A 19,568-nucleotide genomic window follows, 5' to 3' on the forward strand; every position below is an offset into this window, starting at 1 on the left:
GTTTTGAGTTTTTTTTCAGTGTGTGTTGAATGTGGGGATCATACAGGCCGGATCTACCGTACACCTGAGCCAGACGCCCACACGGCAGGGTGTTCCCATCCCATGATAGTTGTGGTTCCCTGCTAACACGTGGTGGTGGTTGCTGGTGGTTGGTGTTTCATTGAAAAAAAACAAGATCTTTAGGGTTGCATAGCTCCAACGTGTCATGCCTTGAGTGGAGCTGCGGTGAAACAAAAAGCAGGCAACACTTCCAGTGAACTTCTGAATAAGCAACTGTAAGCAGGAACCCCTCTCACGCTTCCTAAAATAGACCTGTGCACACGTGCCCAGCGTGATAAACCTATCAACCTAAAGTTAGTATTCCTCAAATGCACAATGAGACAGACGTTTCCCGAGAGACGCAGAGAGAGAGAGAGGGTTGCTGTGTGTACGTGCATGTGTGTGTGTGCCAGACTGCAGGCAGGGGGGATGGTAGGGGAGCTGGTAGACTGGAGTGCATTTGGTATTCAGCCGTGCCTAGTATTTATCTGTCTGCTGGCTGTCTAGTCTGGTCTGGCCTGTTAGTGGTGTCACCCTGCGTGCTCCCCAGGGGACTAAATTGACGCTCCAGACAGACTGTGTGTGTGTGTGTGTGTGTGTGTGTGTGTGTGTGTGTGTGTGTGTGTGTGTGTGTGTGTGTGTGTGTGTGTGTGTGTGTTGGTGGAGGTTGTGAGTGGATAGAGGTGGGTTACAAGAGTGGGAATCAATGCCTGTCTGAGTCTGTCTGCAGATGAGCACTCGTCTGGGGCTGCGTTTGCATGAGAGTGACCTCACATCGAGACATGTAGAAGAGGGGAAAGAAAAAAAAAAGCGCCTGGTTTTGCTCTTTTGGCTGACGACGGCGCGGCATCGTTTCAATTTGCTGCTCCAGTAATGTTGCGACAGCTGCCAGCCGTTTGTAAATTGCGTCAGGGTTACGCGTTCCGTTTTTATTCCGCTTCCAAAGGTGTCGGCCCCGCTCATGGAGGAATGTGGGACTCGCCAGGAGCTCCGTCAAGGAAAATGTTTTAGCATGATTGATATAGAGCTTGGCGAGTGATGCGCCGCCTAATGCAGAACATCTGCTGGAGATCTGCACCGTTCCTGTTTGCTTATGTTCCCTAGCACAGGCCTATTTCAGTTTATTGGCTTTGGTTCCTGGTGTATATATAAGGAAGTCCTATAGACAGTGCCCCCTCTGAGTGGGCATTTCTTATTTTGATTCCAAATATAAAGTATCCAGGATGTGGGTTTTTCTTCAAAATATCTTTCTGGAGCTGCAGCAAAAGGGGTTTATTTTGGTTTTTGAGACCCACTTCGCCGTTCTTTGTCGTCTGCACGCATAAAAAAGGCTAAATGTTGGATATGGAGACTATGAAGGGGAATGTTGTGTTGAACCCCGCCGGCCCCAGACGATTCTACCACCGGCCTCCTCTTAAACGTGTCTTTCATGGATATGGGATGGCCCCTCTGTATCATCTAAATGCCATTGCTTGCTCAGTCAATTATCTTTCAATACTACTTACATAAATGCCTACCACTTAAATGAGACATCTCTCAACAAGGCTCCCTGAAAGTATCTGCAAAGCCCTTGCTTACGGAGGCAAAAGAGAGATTTGTTTAAGATGGATTGAAATGCAGTTACAAATGCTGTGATCCACCAAGCAAAGAGCAAACTGTCTAGAAGGTCAGTAGACTCAATATATGCCTGTCTTTTTTTCTTTTCTTTAATTTTAGTGCTTTTTCCACTCAGTTCCCATCTAATAAAGACTGTAATACGATTATTTACCAGTTTTGCCAAAATGTCATATAGTGTAGGCAGCATTGTGCGCTGGGCTTGTTTTCCAAACAAAGTTTCAAGATGGCAGCACGCAGTAAACGGTGGTCAAGAGCAGAGACCATTTATTTAATAAATAGCTTGGAGGACCTGGAAATAATTAAAAGAACAGATGGAAACAGGAAACATAAAAATTGTGAGCTTTTCAAAGTTGTAGCAGCTAAGTTAGTTTTTCTTCCGGTAGTTTAACTTCCGGTCCGCCCCCTATCCAATCAGAACCTTCCCAACCCCCAGACCTGTAGAGGAATTGGAGAAAGCCGATCAAACGTGTTTTCCATGTAAACCTCAATTAGGAATTACTATTTCCATGTAAACTCGAAGGCAAATAGTTTAATTCTGAATTATTTAATTAGGAATAATTAATTCAGAATTAAAAAACATCATGTAACCGTGGCCACAGTCTACAGTATGCAAGAAAAACTTGAATGGTATGCTACTTCCAGTAAAATGTCAAGTGTGCAACCATGGGCTTTAAGAAAAAGTGGATGTAGCATTAAGTCACGTGACCCATTGGTTTCTGAAGAGTGGTTTTGAAGCTGATGGGAAAACTGTCTCCATATGTCAGGAAAAATCCAGCAGTGGCTCCCAGCTCCCTCAGCAGATCCCTGCTGGCAGACGTTTACAGCCGAATATTCCATTTCACATGTTGATTCGAAAGCAAAATCAAAATCACCGCTGCATTGAGCCAACACTGCGTTAGTACAAAACTAGTGATGGCTCTGCTAAGCGTGGTAGCATGACAACAACTCGACCTTACATCTTACATCTCATCACGCAATACACTCCTACAGCGTTGCTGTATGTTCATGACGTTGCTCTTGGCTGTCGGGGCTTTAAAGGCCAAATTATGTCCGACTGGCAAGTGCGGCCACAACAGAGACAAACTACTCTTAATGAAGCGCCGCTTGGAGAACCCGTTCCATACACGTTCAGTAGACTAGCACATGCAGAAAAAGACATGCTCTATGAATCCAGTCTGCACAGGAACAACGACACCCAGGCTACGCCTGCAGAGGGTCTGGTGCGTATCGTCTGCTGAGGACGTTAACGTCATGCATACTTATGACGCATATTAACATACCACATACAGTAACAGCCCAACTCTCTTGAGCTGAACCCCAAACCTCAAACACCACTTTCTTAAGGCTGAATTATGGTTCTGCGTTAAACCTACTCCGTAAGGTACGCGGCTACGTAGGAGTCTCTCCGTACTCTACGCCGTACGACGACGTGCACCTCCCAAAAAATGGAACTACGCGTCGAGGCGACGCAGACCCAACGCAGACCGAGAAGGCTGTGATTGGTTTGCTTGGTAGCAACACATTTCCAGTTCCGGTTCTCTCTCGGCCGCCATTGTTCACTGACCGGAAAAACCGGAAGCTAAACAAAGAATCAACTAGAGACGACGATAACAATAAAATTGTTGTAATTCAGCCACATTGGAGGGTTTTCGAGCAGGAATCGCCTTTTCTTTTCTTCGGAAAAGAACGCAACCCCCTAGTGCTCTGGGGGGGTACTGCACCGCGGCGAAATGGAAGGGTTCACGACGGCGTCAAGGCAACGGCGTAGGCTCTGCGTTGGTTTAACGCTGAACCTTAAATCAGGCTTTACTTGGTCTTCATTCTGTGTCTGAAAATCAGTCCAGACTGGGTTTGCTGAAGGAACAGGTCAAGTGTCCGGGAGCCCAAACATGGCCATGAAACCCTAGTTTGGGAAGCTGTTGGTGTAGAGTGCCATTCAGAGCCACTCACAGATTTGAGCAAACTAGTTTATTTATAGACAGCAGACAGGCCTGCACTAGTGTGTGCGTGTCTGTGTGTGCGTCTGTGTGTGTCTGTGTGTGTGTCTGTGTGTGCGTGTGTGTTGGGTAGGACGGTTTCATTTATGGTTACGTTTAAGGGCCAATGTGTTTGGGTGGCTGGGTTGTAGGTGGGGGTCTCGTCTCTCTGCTGGACATGTACTCCTGAACTACAAGGGGGGGCAGGAGGGGGTCACTTCAAGGTTAGCCCCTTCCAAGAACCACTGGCATTGGCTGCTGCGCGCCATAACAAGGGAGTGAAACCCGAAGCGCCTTCCCCAACCACCCTAAATAACACACCAGACCGACCAGTCCCCCCCTGCCCTCTCCCAATCTTCCCCCGCACCGCTCCTCTAGTCTACAGCCTTTGTGAGCTGCAACCCCAGCAGCCTGCTGGCTTTCTGAGCCGGGCCTGCGAGCAGTGAACGCAGCCCTGGTTTGGCATTACAGTTACTCTCAGCTGTAAATTGCAAGTTGGCTAATTAGGAGAATATTTTGTATTATATGTAGGGGGATTACATGCCAGGCTTCTCGGGAAATGTGCAGAGCCACAGGAAGTAATTTGAACTAAAGAGCAACAACAACATCAAACATATCACTTGGCTTGAATGAAAAAGAAATTAAAAAAAAAAAATATATATATATATATAAAATATATTTATATGTATATAAAATATATATATATATATATATATATATTTAAAAAATATATATATATAAATATATATATATATTTATATTTATATATATATATATATATATTTTTAATATATATATATATATATATATATATATATATATATATATATATATATATATATATATATATATATATATATATATATATAGTACACACACACATACACACGTGTGTGTGTGTTTGGGTGTGTGTTTTAACTGGATTATTTCCGTTCTCAAAAAAAGCACTGAACCGGATTTTAGATCTCAAATCTGCATCATTTCACAAAATGCAGTTGCCTTGGGGGGGTTTTTGCTCCTCATAAAACGTAAAGTCATACACAACAGTGAATCATTGAACTAAAAAAAACTTTTCCGATTCGTGTGTATAGACAGCAGGCTGGACTGTGTCGCATTTTGCTGTTTTTGATGTGATTTCCGTCTGATTTGGTGACAATGTCGACATGTCCGTGCAGCTCTTGAAGGCAGCATCCCTCACGGCCCCGCCCCCCGCCCGCCCGATCCAGGGCTGTGATTGGCCGCCTTGCCTGTCCGTCAGTGCGGGGGGCGGGGCCTGCGCCCCTGTGTCTGCGGCGCTCCGGCAGAGGGAGGACAGCTGCTCCGAGCGGCGGAGGGGAGAGTTATGCGTTAACGGACGGGGCTCATCCCTGCAAATACCTCTTTAATTCAACTTCACCGAGCCGCTCCGAACGACTGAATAATGGCGTGAGGGACGCAGACGCGTGAAGATTAAGCTGCGAACCTTGCAACCGGGAGTTAGTGTATAGCTGCCGCTGGCTGGAAGTTTGGCGTCGGCTCCTCCGGCCGGGCGGCCCCGGCTCTGGCTGTGGCTCTGGCTCTGCCCCCGGAGCGGTGTCCCGGTCCGCCCACACCCATGCACAACGACACGGCCTCTGGCGGCCCCGGCAACCCCAATGTCACCTGCTCCTGCAACTGCACCGCTTCCCAGCCACAGGGAATGGAGATATGTGAGTAACAACACCCCCCTCCCAGAGGGAGAGAGGGCTTTCTGACCTTAAAAACCTGCAAGACTTTACTGCTTAATCCGGGTTTCTGTGCAGCTGGTCCCGCCAGGGGCGCCTGCAGAACTGTTTCCTAGGGGGGGCCACATGGGGCCACTTCATTTCTTCGGGGGGACACCAAAACTAAAAGACATCATTACTGGACTTTATTTATTTATTTTGTCTGTTGCTCAGAAATACTTTTTTTTTACTTTTTAACTTGTCTGCATATGTATTAATGGTACCAACATACCATGTTGGTAAAAACATAAGGCATATATATATATATATATATATATATATATATATATATATATATATATATATATATATATGCATGCATTTTTAGTATATAATATAGATCATATATATATATTTTAATATATCATATATTTTCTAATACATATATATATTTTTGTGTGTATATCTTATATATATATATATATATATATATATATATGTGTGTGTGTGTGTGTATATGTATATGTATATATATATATATATATATATATATATATATATATATATATATATATATATATATATATATATTATGAGCAGCAAAACCCCCCAAGGCTATATATATATATATATATATAAAATATAGCCTACACACAAAAATATATATATGTATTAGAAAATATATGATATATTAAAAAATATATATATGATCTATATTATATACTAAAAATGCATGCACATATATATATATATTTATTATTATTATTCAGAAACTCAGAAATACTCAAACGCCTACTGATATGCATTTTGCCCAAATGATTTGGGATGAAACTCATAACTGGCGATAGAATCTATGTTACCGACAAGTGTTTTTTTTGTTGAGGCCAGTGGGGTGGCCAACACATTTGTAGGAGGGGCCATGGCCACCCCAGGCCCACCCCTGGTGGCGCCCCTGCTTGTCCCGTGTGGCCGCGGAAGGGAAACAAATGAGTAAATATTAATTCACCGCAGTCAACAGGGTTCCTACGGGGGCTTGAAATCCTTGAAAGTGCTTGAATTTCAATGTTGTGTTTTCAAGGCCTGAAAAGTGCTTGAATTTTAGTTTTAAGTGCTTGAAAGTGCTTGAAATCATAGCTCTGTGTCTTACACAAAATTGGGATCAGACTGTGTAGTTTAGTTATTACAAGGAGAAATAAAATCAGTAAGATGTAAGATCTTTGAAGCTCACACGACAGCCAGCAATATGGATAACGGACTCATCAGTATCATGAAGTATTTTAATAGTTTAGATTTTGATGCACTTCTGTGTGTATTTTGATGAGCTACTTTAATCTTTTGACACATGCTATTAGGACTTTATAGATTAACTATTCTCACTTCTGTGCAGTTAGATATACAGTACGTGCAAAAGTCTGTGGCACCTCTTGTCTTGTTTAAATCTGCATGAGATTTTTCCGTCTCTTTGGTAAGAGATGCTGACATAAGTTCACGGTGTTATCAGAGGTATTCATCGGGTTATTGTGGGTCATGAACATGCTCCCAAAATGAAAATCACATAATGTTGAGGACAAAAGGACTTGACTAGTGTGACCTCCCCCACAACCGAGCACGGATGTAACTCTTGTTAGGGAGGCTGTCTGGTAAACTGATGCTTGCTATGGCGTTTCTGTGAATGATTTGTGTCGGAAAGACGCTGGAAAATAAAGTTGGAATGCCCGAGACTTGTGCACAGTCTGTGCTCCTTCCTACCTGGCTGCACATGCGCTTGGAGATGAGGGAGATGACCACGGAGGGTTAAATACTTTGCCTGTCAGCGCAGACAGGAAACGCTGGAATGGTATGTTATGTCTGTGTGTGTGTCTGTGAGCAGAGAAGGGAGCAGGGAGAAGCCTTCACGGCCGTCAGGGCCGGCCCGTCCTGGGGCGGCTAGCCCGTCCTAGGGGGGGCCGGTGTTCTGCCAATCCTTTCTACCTGCCGAGAAATGCTACTTTGTGGTTCTGCGCATGCGCACAGTCGATTTTCAAAGTTTGCATCATTTCTTGCACGATGTAAATTTGATAATATGGAATGTTGAGTATTTTATCCTTTAAAAAAACACTACCCATGACATGACATGAGTTGCATTACACTTTGTGAACATTATACGATAAAGAGGAAAAAACAACAACAATTCTATGGCTTTATTTGATATTCATTCAGTCATTCGTCTTTATTTAACCAGGCATGTCATTAAGAACATATTCTTATTTACAATGACGGCCTGGCAAGTGACAAGGACCACTTGGGGGGAAAAGGAAGTGGTTTAGGGAGTAAAACACAGTAAAAGTGTAGCTCTACAAAGGTAGAAAACCATTACGTAGCATTTTTTGGCAAAGCAGCAGAAATTGGCAGAGCACCGGCCCATCCCGTCCTGGGGGGCCAGTCCCTTCTGGGGGGCCGCCTGCTTGATCCACTGCAGATGTTCCCCTCTACGGTCGAGGCAGGCGCATGCAGACACATTGCAGGCGCATGCAGACACATTGCAGGCGCATGCAGACACATTGCAGGCGCATGCAGACACATTGCAGGCGCATGCAGACACATTGCAGGCGCATGCAGACACATTGCAGGCGCATGCAGACACATTGCAGGCGCATGCAGACACATTGCAGGCGCATGCAGGCGCATGCAGGCGCATGCAGGCGCATGCAGGCACATGCAGGCGCATGCAGACACATTGCAGGCACATGCAGACACATTGCAGGCACATTGCAGGCACATTGCAGGCACATTGCAGGCGCATGCAGGCGCATTGCAGGCGCATTGCAGGCGCATTGCAGGCGCATTGCAGGCGCATTGCAGGCGCATTGCAGGCGCATTGCAGACGCTTGCAGACGCTTGCAGACACATTGCAGACACATTGCAGACGCATGCAGGCGCATTGCAGACGCATGCAGGCGCATTGCAGACACATGCAGGCGCATTGCAGGCGCATGCAGACACATTGCAGGCGCATGCAGACACATTGCAGGCGCATGCAGACACAGGGGTTGCAGAGCAGAGGACAGTGGCTCCGGGAGTGCGTGTGTGCAGCGTGGCTGAACTGCAGAGACAAAGACAAACAAACAGCAGACATGCAGGCAGGCGGGCGGGCGGGCAGCCTGAAACCCGGGCAGCCAGACGTGTAGCGACAGAGACGTAAACAGAGACGCGGCCAGACACCTCCGATGTCAGAGAGGCTAATGTATAGACGGGCTTGACACGCAGACACGCCGGCCGAGCTGCAGGCGTGCCGAGGGACGGACGGACAGAATTACCGTGATGTGTAATTTCCACTGGGGCCCAGGCCAGAGCCGGGCAACGTGAGGTGAAGGCAGGATATTAGATTTACATCTGGCAGCAGAGAGGAGTTGTGCTGACGCCACATTGTAACCAAGAAGAGAGAGTGTGTGTGTCTGTGTGTGTGTGTCTGGCAGACAAACTGGTGTTCCACTCCTCCATGGCACCAAGGTACCGCCGGCCAGGAAACATATCCTTCATCCGAAGCGAGCTGGTGCACACTTACACTCTGACACAGCAGAAAGCTTAATTAGTTAATCTGCAAAAAAAAAAGAGAAGTCAGATGATTGCGTTAACAGACACTTGCCAAGTATTTCACAGCAGAGCAAACTGTGGAGTATTTCTGGTTACACATGTGTGCGTACTTTAAATAAATGCCGCCCTGGTATTTTTATTGCATTACTTTCCAAACGTCTCGCTATCTGGAGGGAGCTTCATTCACAAGTAGCGCGGAATAGCCGCGTCGCACTGTAGTGGCCGTCTGGGTTTGAAAGGGGCTCTTGTTTGTCGGCCGTGTTGTCATGCAGACTCGGCAAAGCTGAATAATGCAGCTCATGCTTTGATGATTTATCTGGCTGAAGAAAAGAGCTACAGTCGGCCTTCTCTCTTTTTTCTCTCCTTTTTTTTCCCTTTAAAGCAGGGCAGGCTGTCTCGCTGGTGTGTTTCCTCTTTTATTCAGGGCGAGCAGGGAAATTGAAAGGGACTGCGAACACAGAAGGATCACAGCACAAACGGTTGTGTGTCACGGCCGGGAACCGAACCTCAGCCTACACGTTGGGTTTCTCTTGCGCTCTCTGAACGGCAGAGACACTTTAACGAGTGTTGTTCTCTCGCTTTAGCTCGTACTGTAGGTGTGGTGTTGTGAAGTCCTGGCACTGACAGAGCTGGATGTGCACAGTTTTAGCTGGAAGTTGCACAGCCGTCTGACGTGACGGGCGACGCCGAGAACCTTTTTCAAAGCTGTTAACTCCTCTCATGGTCGCAGTGTTTTGCTAAAGTACCGTCCCTGCAGGATCCTGCTACAGGCGCGTGCCGCTCCAACATTTTCCATTCTGGAGGCATTTAATTTAGCATCGACTCTTAACTGCAATCATTCCCGTCCCCGAAGCCCTGCGGGGATGTTGTTATGTGCCAACCGGGTGAGGTCATCTCACTTGAACTAAATACAAATTCCCCTTTGTCTGAATGAAGACACGGGTAGCAGCGCAAGGGGTGCGTTGTGTAACGTGAAGTGTGTGAGATTCCTCGAAGAAGCAAGCGTGGGTCGACATTCAGGACGGTTGAATGAAAGCGTGAGATTAACGCTGCGCTTCGGCTGTGGCCCACAGAAATGTGGGGTGTCTGTGGTGAAGGATTCAGTTGGCATGTTGTCTTGACGTTAGACTTTTGGCGCTTTTCCACTAGAACCTACTCAGCTCTACTCATTTCAACTCGGCCTGGTTTCTTTTCCACTACAATTCAGCACCTGGAACAGAAGTAGGAGGTTGGAGCGAAGCTGCTGTGAAGAGACAGAGCTCCTGGTAGATCTGGTCGTTCCTTATCGCCCGTCTAGATCTTTTTAATTCTCTTTGTTTATGAACATCTGCACCTCAGAGTTGGATCACCAAACAGACTTTTGCCGCCGTTGCTGGTTGAATAAAATGACCAAGAAGCCGCGAGTCGCTCTCTCCCTGATTTCCTCCTCCTGACTCAGACGTCTGACTCCCAACCTAGAGATGCAGCGATCGATCGGCAACCGATCAGTATCGGCCCGATAATGCCCCTATCGGTTTTGATCGGAAAATAATAGTTCAAAGTGGGCCGATCAGATGACGTTTACAACAACAAACTGCCACAGGAAAGCTGAAGCTAGTGAGCTACACTTACTCTTTGTAAGCTGAGTCTAAGTCGTCTCTAAGAGTCTCTAGAGTGAAATATTGCACATTGCTTCAGCCTGAAATAAAACAGACAATTCTAGACAATATACCTAATAATACAATGTCAGTGTTGTGTACATGAGACAACACTATTGATGAATTATGGATTTCAATCGGTGATCGGCAACATCGGGATTAGCAGATACTGATTTTGGTGATCGGCCCTCAAAATCCTGATCGGTGCATCTCTATCACAACCCCCCGACCAATCGGTGGCCTGTAGTGTGATGATGTCAGATACAGCCGACTCAGCCGCTTAGAACCTCGGCAGAATAGTTACAGAAAAGTATCTACTCGGCACGTTAGAACCCTAGTCGGAAAGCGCAAATCCGAGGCGAGTGGAGTCGGGCTGAGTACAGTAGGTACTAGTGGAAAAGAGCCATTAGTAACTTGTCATCCCAGGTCCAGACGGCAGCGTGTCTGCGTCTGGGAAGGTAGCCGGTGTGTCAGACTAGGCGATTACAGTGTTTGCTGAGAGGCATGGCAGGCTTCACGTTGATCCTTGACCATTCATAACTCACTTGAACACACGGCCTCCCGGAAAGCAGAACAAAGCCCCTGGAGAGGTGTGTAGCACGCAGGCCGTGCTGTGTTTGGACAAGCGTCTATCCATGGGCTGGAACAAGAGCACTGCTTTGAGTGTCTGTCCTTAAACCCGTTCTTCCACTTCATCATGTCGTGGGTTAAATCTCTGTCACGTCTGTGGCGTGACGGCAGCACAACGGTCAACATCAGGTGTGTTTCATATGGGGATAAGAGCTTCTGTTTTGTCGTGCCAGACTCACATTTTCACTCCACACGACCCTCCCAGCACCTCAGTTTCTGATGATATGAATGTGTGTGCTGCATCAGATAGCACAACCTGTGATTGTCCGGATTCTTAGTCCCAAGTACCATCTTCGGATCAGCCTGATCGTTTCTGATATCAACAGTAAGACTTCGTAAGGCGTCAGGAACAGCATCACAATGCTGCGTCACGAGGGGAAAAGAATCACCTTGTGTTTTAAAAAAAAACAAGACATTAGTTAGCTTCAATTTATTGTCCTTTCGGAAATTATTTTTGCATCTGTGGCAGTCAGAATTACGGAAGAGTATTAGGGCCATGCTGGAGAAAAAAGAGGGGAAGATTTTTTTTTATTGTGCACTTAGAGAAAAAAGTCTAAATGTCGAGAAAAAAGTCTAAATGTTGAGAAAAAAGTCGAAATATCGAGATTAATGTTGAAGTGCAATTTTGAGAAAAAAGTCGAAATGTTGAGGAAAAAAGTCGTTTATTCTCATTGTTTATACTCATTATTCAACATTATTCTTGAAATTGTATTTCAACATTCTCGACATTTTGATTTTTTTCTCGACATTTCGACTTTTTCTCGAAATTGAATTTCAACATTAATCTCAACATTTCGACATTTTTCTCGAAGTGCAGAATAAAGAAAAAATCTTCCTCCTCTAAAATAATACTCTTCCGTACAGAATACATGGTCAAAAAAAAACAAAAAAAACAGAACAACAAATACAAGACAATTCGACATAGAACAATTAAGTGCAGTATAGTACAACACTTTACAATAACATAACTTAACACAATGATCCTAAAGTGCTTCACACCAAACCTTGTGGATTATGAAATGAATAATGCATCTATAATTTATTTAGCAGAGTTAAACCAGAGGGTATAAAAGATCTTTGGGCCCGGGATCTTTTATAAAACATGCATCTCTGGTTGTTTTTGGCTTTGGTGCACACATATGTGCGTGCGTGCACCTGCGTCTGGACAGTGGCGTCTGTGACGTGAGCGGCGGCACTCTTTGTGTCTCCAGACTTAGTCTGGAGCAGAGACCAGTCGGCCAGACGGATGAAAGCTGCCTGAGCTGTAATCCTGCGTATGAGTGGTGTTAGTGTGGAGGTGGCGGCAGGGTCATCAGTCAGCCGCCTGGGGCCGGGCACCCGGGCAGCACTCCGACACATCCACTGAGATGTTCACGTACACGCTCACAACATTTACACATGGATGTATGTCCTGACGCCGGCAGACAGGCCCTCTTACACTCGGACAATATTGACCTTGCAGTCTGTAGCCAAATAACCAGTCCGGCCTCTTTCTGGGTTCTTTATTTATTTATCCTTTGCTTCTTTTAAGATTCATTTGTTACGTGGTTTTTTGAGTTTATTTATTTAAACAATGTTGTGTTATTATTAATAATTCCTAATTAAATAGCCTTTGTCAAAAGAAAGAAGGCTGTGGGGGGTCTGTGACCCGCTTCCCTTCCCCGGTAGGATTTGCCTTTTAAGCGCGTTGAGTCTGGATCCCAGCATGAGCATTTAGCATGTTGTGGTTACACGGTGCAGGAACTTTAAATAATAATAGTCGCCGTGCAACGTATTGCACTCAAACAGTCACCTCAGTTGATCTGAGCCCTCTTCCAGGGATGCAACCGTTCTCGGAGGACGAGAGGAAAGGAAACGGGGATGGACGACAACAATGAATAATGTCTCAGCAGATCAGTGAAGGCTGGTCTGCAGACGTGTGTACAGAAGACAATGATTGAATCCATTGAAATGAGTTGGAAGCAAAGAGCCGGGGCGTCAGTGATCACCAGTGGTTAAGCAGCAGTAGACAGGAGAGTTTCCTCAAGGCCGTCCTCCGCCCGGCAGGTACAGGACCGGCACCACGTTTAGGTGGTTTGGTGGTTCTCTCTGGATGAGAGGGACTAGGCAAGTTTATTTGTATAGCACAATTCAACGCAAGGTAATTCAAAGTGCTTTACATCAACATTAAAAGTAAAAAAGTAAGGGCAGTAGAGTACAGCAGGTAAACATCTCATTCTTATAATGGCAAGAAATACGTTTCTATACGGTCAAAACGTACAAAGACCGGGTCAAATACAGTATTACAAAAGTAATCTGCCGATTTGTGCAGTGAGTCAAACCAATTTGACAATTCTACATCACAATGCCTGCATTCAGGGTGAAGGGTGATACCATGTGTTGTTATTAATCTGAGGTAATATTAACAGCAGCTATGTTTGTGGTGACGTTCTACCTGTTTATTATTACTCTGCCAGAAAATAAGAGCCATTTCTTCAGAACTTACAGTAATGAATCTGGACAATGAAGCAAATATGTTGGTTGGTCACAGAAAAAAGAACAGTGACGTTTCAAAAAGGTGTGAAGAGTGACCATACGAGTTCTGTTATCCCTCAAACAGAGTCAAAACACAAGAAGAAGAGTGGATGTACGGAAACTCAAATCCAAACTGACATGAGGTGGATTTCGTTGACGGTTTTTTGCAAAACAAAAGCGAAACTTTGAATTTGGGACAAAGCTACTGCTAAAAAGGCTCGGCGTTTCCATGGTGTTTTTCTTTTTATGAGTGCAACTCTCCCAGTTCTCAATTCGTACGGTGAATTAAACCAATTTGACAATTTGACTAGCAGCGGGAAGTCTTCATGTGTGCACTTTAATGTCGGTCGGGACTTGATAACCAGCTCTGGATCCAGGTGGCAGCCCCGTCCTGCAGCTCTGAGCAGTTTAGTGAAGGAGTGGGACTAAAGAGACGCGTGAACGCGAGAGGGGAAGAAGACGTGAGATATTCGGTTCAGCACAAATGCATGTGAACGTTGGCTAGCGTTAATTTGGCGGTATTGGAAGGCCACCTGCTGTGTTGCTTAACACGTGAGATGAATGGGTTTTGTGTCTGCGAGCAGTACTACTTGGGTTTCTTTTGCAATCACTGCTCCTATAATTACTTTCACAGGGAGTTTGTGCACTCTGCAAGTGTCCCTGAATGGAGGCCTGTATAGTCTGCCGCCTCTCACGCGCTGGCTGTAGCCTTGAACGGCACAGCTCAAGTTCCACCAAGAAGGAGTTGCTTGTTTTATGTTATGGGGTGGTGGCGAAGGGTCCCCCAGAGCCGGTTTTACGCCTCACATTTGACCTGCACTTGCACTCGGCCTGCGTAGCTTTAGCTCGCATCCTGGTGTGGAGACACTGTAAACCTTCCCGGATCGTAGGGACGTGGAGGGAAAGTGCAGTTTGAACCACTGGCTTTAGGGTCAATGACGTGACGCCTATATTTTCTGAAAAACTGATTTTTTTTTTCAATTCAAAAAAGGTTTAAATGGATAAAAAAATACCATATACAGGACTGTCTCAGAAAATTAGAATATTGTGATAAAGTCCTTTATTTTCTGTAATGCAAAAATGTCATACATTCTGGATTCATTACAAATCAACTGAAATATTGCAAGCCTTTTATTATTTTAATATTGCTGATCATGGCTTACAGCTTAAGAAAACTATCTCTATCTAAAACTAAAATCCTATCTCAAAAAACTAGAATATTCTGGGAATCTTAATCTTAAACTGTAAACCATAATCAGCAATATTAAAATAATAAAAGTCTTGCAATATTTCAGTTGATTTGTAATGAATCCAGAATGTATGACATTTTAGTTTTTTAATTGCATTACAGAAAATAAAGAACTATCACAATATTCTAATTTTCTGTGACAGTCTTGTATATGACCTACCTGTCCCACATATGGACTCACTTGAATTTTACAAAAAATACTAGTTATTTGGGATTTTGTTGTTGTTTTAAGCGTCAAAATGTCATGTGGTGACTTTTTTTGAAATAAATGTTTTTAAATCAATCTTCTGCCCTATCTGGCAGGATTTCCGAAATGTCTTGTAGTGTATAAGATTGCAACACATTTGTATTTATATTTCCATCATAATATACAAACAAAGTTTGACTGATGTCCATTTTATGAAATATCATGTGGTGCGACCATTAAAAACACAACCATTTTTGTATAATACTGAAAACTTGTAAATAAAAAGATGTCAAAATGTTAAGGAAATTAATTTATTTTAATATGAATCATGGTTGCACCACATGACCTTTTTTAAGGATAGTGCCAATTCATCTTGACAAAAAACTCTGAAATCTCTTAATTTAAAATGTATTTATGTGTACACAACATTCTTAATGTTTGAACTACTGCAATAGATTATTTTAAAATGGACCTGTTGAAAATCCTTATTGGTCATTGACCCTTTACCATGGGTGTGGGTCTAAATGTGAGGCATTATCTAAGTTAGTCGTCTGCTCTGCAGCTTCTCACCGCTCCTCGTCTCCGTGCTCCTAGCTGCCTCCAGAAATGAACTTCTGGGGGTTTGAACAATGCTGCGTCTCAATCCGTCTGTAATTACCCGCTTGGTAAACTTCCAGCAGGAAGGTAGTTAAATATGAGAGGAAGGGCCCAGCCAACTTTTCCACACATTTGGTCGGCGTGGAAATCAAAAGGCTTTGTGGCGTGCAGCGACTCTGGAGAGGTTGCTCAACTTTTTCTTTTCTTGTAAAGTGGCAGAAACTAACTTTTGCCGTTTGTGGCCCAGATGGATCCCCTTTATTTGTGAACAGTGTTGAAGGTTTATTCTCGCTTAGTCTCTTCCTGGGTCGTGTTCTGGTTTTCTCTTTTTTTCTCTCTTTTCTCATTACTTTCTGGAGTCTCTTGGATGAAAAACACAACATCAAATATCCTTTGTGCCGGCTTTAAATACAAAAATAAAATTCTGTCAAAAAGATATTGCACTTCTTCGGGTTTAAGAAGTTTTGTAGATATTTAGTAAACTTAACGTGACAGTGACACCCGAGGATGAATAGTTCTGGTCAGGTGCATGTTTTAGTCCTCTCATCACATCTTTGACTGCTCGAGTTAAATGAATGAATAATGTGTGTTTTGATCAGAAACACTGAATTAAAGTCCATTCTATTCATTTTAAAATACTGTTCCAAGACAGAAACAGAAATGGTGAAAGCATAGAAATGTGGATTAAACTTTTATCTTCACAGGCTTTCACCGAACAAGATATTAATTTGTTTGGAGAATCACTACGGACCGAGTCTGTCTGTGTACCTACTATTAGGCCTGGGCGATAAACCGTTGGTTTAGAGCAGAATGAGACCACTGCTGTCAATAATAATAATAATAATAATGATAATGATAATGAATACAGCACAAAGACAAATTATTTATTATATCATGAATATTGTGAATAGACAATGGCCACTACAGTGTTTTTCTTTGTTATAGAATAAATAAAACGGTCTATTTGATATAGTCAAATCTGTTCCTTCTGAAGAAGCTGGGTCAATGGGGATTCACACGGGGTTTAACCCTTGTGCTGTCTTTGGGTCAAGGGAGGGTGAAGGGAGAATAGATGGAATGAAGGAAGGAAGTAGGGAAGGGAGAAAAGATGGAAGGGAGGGAGAAAGGAAAGAAGAACGGAAGTAGGAAAGAAGAACGGAAGTAGGAAAGAAGGAAGGAAGGGAGAAAAGGGAGTGGGGAAGGGAGAAAGGAGGAAAGAAGGAATGAAGTACGAAAGGGAGTAAGGGAGGGGGGAAAGAAGGGAGAAAAGATGGAAGGAAGGGAGAAAGGAAGGAAGTAGGAAAGGGAGTAAGGAAGGGAGAAAAGATGGAAGGGAGGAAGGAAGGAATGGAGAAAAGGAAAGAAAGAATGGAGGGAAGAAGGAAGGAATGGAGAAAATAAGGAAAGAAGGAAGGAAAAGCAAAGAAGGTAATAAAGGAATGAATGACGAGCCCTAGCTTCTCTGTGTTTGGGCTGGTTGTGTGTCTTTGTCTGCACCTCTCATCCCTGTCCAGGACCTGGATTATCATCATGTTAATATGTTTCTACAGAACAACAAGTTTTCTCTTCTGATTGACTTAATTTCTGCCCTTAAATCTTCTGGAGTGCTGATACTTAGTTTGATTCTAAATCCGTCGATCTTATCAGCCAGCCGGCGGCTGGGCCGAGACGCTGACGACGCTCTCGTAGTCACAACACAGTGGAAAATGCAACGTGGCCCGCAGTGACTGAGCAGGTTAAAGGCGGGCAGCGGCTTCCAAAGTCCAACGCGTGTAAAAAGTTGAGTCTTGGTGACCCTTCCCTCTCCTTCCCGGTGCTCCGGCCCCAGCAGCCTCGTCACTGCTGCTGAGACTTCCTTTGTGTCTAGTTTCTGCACCCCCACCACACACACACACACACACACACACACACACACACACACACCAGACTTCCACCCTTAGTTCTCCAGATGCCCTTGGGACGAGGGCAGATTTGTAGTCCCAGTATGTTTGAAGACAGGCCATCCGTCAAGCATGTGTGCGGTGCTGATGGTTGTGGGGGTGGGCTGGCAGTCTGGCGTCTCGGTCCGCATCTATTTACACCCCGTTGGACGGTCTGAGGTGTTTAAGGGCTCCTGTCTCATGACTCTGTCTGCGGACGTGGATGGACACGTTACAGTCAGCGAGACGTTGCACTCCAGGCACAACGGCAGACGCCGCAAAACCTGTTTTTTCTCTTCATGTCAATTTGTTTTTCCCAACATGCGGACAAATGGGATAGCTGGCATGTTTATTGCCATTTGTGAACCTCCATGCTTTCAAACCATAAATGGCGTGTCGGATCTTATCACACAGAGAAAAAGCTCTGAGATGCTGTGCCGCACACCTTTTTGTAAGAATTTGGTTCATCTGTTTGTTTTAGGGCTGAAACGATTCCTCGAATAATTCGATTACAAAAAATGATCGAGGAATTCTCTCTGCCTCGAGGAATCGTTTAATTTTGCTGCTCAAAGCATCGTATTTTGCCCGGACTACATTTAATGCGGTACAACGCGCTGACACCGCACACGTAAAGGAAAAAGAAAGAGGCGGCGGATATGTTTGGTTTTTGTAACATGCCATGCTCAGGCATATATATATATATATATATATATATATATATATATATGTGTGCTCAGGCAGTCTGCAATGGCCCAGACGGAGACACATTTAGTTCAGTGCTTAACTTTTATTTTCAATCCACACTATATTCTTCTGGTCCGTTCTCCTATATGTTCCCCCTCTAACCCGGTACATACATAGGTTCCTCTAAACATCTGTTCCCGCTACAGTTTTAACTAAAAGAAAAGGCAGAAAATGTCAGAAAAATATAAACGTAATAAAGCTAACTGGGTAGTTTTCAATTTTAGCTCTGTAGTCATTGATGGATAAAACAAGCAGCACCGGTGTCTAATGTGCTCCAATACAGCAGGGCTCAGAATTATATTTTGAACACTGCCAAAACTCAAAATCTTATACTTTAACTTAAAACTTAACTAGAATTTAAAATTAGCTTGACACAAATGAAAGTTCAATTGAAACACGTGGGAAAAACAGCTAACCTTTTAAGTATTGTGTGTTATCAGGCGTAATGGCATTTTTAGGTTAGAAATGAGAACATTTCTTGGTAAGATCCTTAGTTTTTTGAGTGAAGGCAGTGAATTTGGTTCAGGGGTTTTAAATGCACAGCCATGAACCTACTGTATTATATAATTTAGTCTTAGTAATGTCTATTAACATCTAATATCTTATGTATATTTATAATTGCTCTTTAACTAAACAAAAATATGTTTTATCCGATTACTCGATTAATGGATGGAATTTTCAGTAGAATACTGGATTACTAAAATATTCGATATCTGCAGCCCTAGTTTGTTTCATGTGAACGGGAACACCCAGACAGGGTAAATGCTGACGCGTCTCCTTACAGGGTTAGTGGGGGGTTCTTGAACCGTGGAGGAGCTTGAACGGCAGGGTTTCCGTAGGGGTGGATTCGGTGCCTCCGTGACCACGTCAGTACAAGGACTTGAGTGCTTTAGGCAGCATTTAAAAGTCCTTCTGCAGGATCAATAGCCGTGCTCACTTATTTTTGTTCCTCATACAAAGGTAATCTTTTGCATGAGTCCGTGACATTTGCGTAATCTGTACCAGTGGTTTGGACTCTGACAGATCATCTGATCATACATTTGCAGTGTTGTACCTCAGACTGAGAAATGAAGAGGAGCAGAGCTGCGTGATGGTAATAGAGGGAATGTGCATGACGTCACAGATGCGGTCTGGAATGCTTCTAGGAAAGGTCCCCACACTTTCTGGAACTTATTTGATTGCTGAAGCGAGTATCTAATTTTCT

At 44.1% G+C, this 19,568-nt stretch overlaps 1 protein-coding gene across 1 annotated transcript in view; it reads left to right on the plus strand.

Moving 5' to 3' along the window:
• Positions 1 to 4,966: 4,966 nt before the first annotated feature.
• ldlrad4b (low density lipoprotein receptor class A domain containing 4b) overlaps positions 4,967 to 19,568 on the plus strand; it is a 58,548-nt gene continuing 43,946 nt past the window's right edge. Inside the window, exon 1 of the mRNA XM_061718196.1 lies at positions 4,967 to 5,320. Within this exon, the coding sequence (XP_061574180.1) occupies positions 5,227 to 5,320 (94 nt within the window). The 5' untranslated portion in view covers positions 4,967 to 5,226. The remainder of the gene's footprint in view (positions 5,321 to 19,568) is intronic.

The sequence above is a fragment of the Cololabis saira genome, chromosome 3, assembly GCF_033807715.1.
Source record: "Cololabis saira isolate AMF1-May2022 chromosome 3, fColSai1.1, whole genome shotgun sequence".
NCBI lineage: Eukaryota > Metazoa > Chordata > Actinopteri > Beloniformes > Belonidae > Cololabis > Cololabis saira.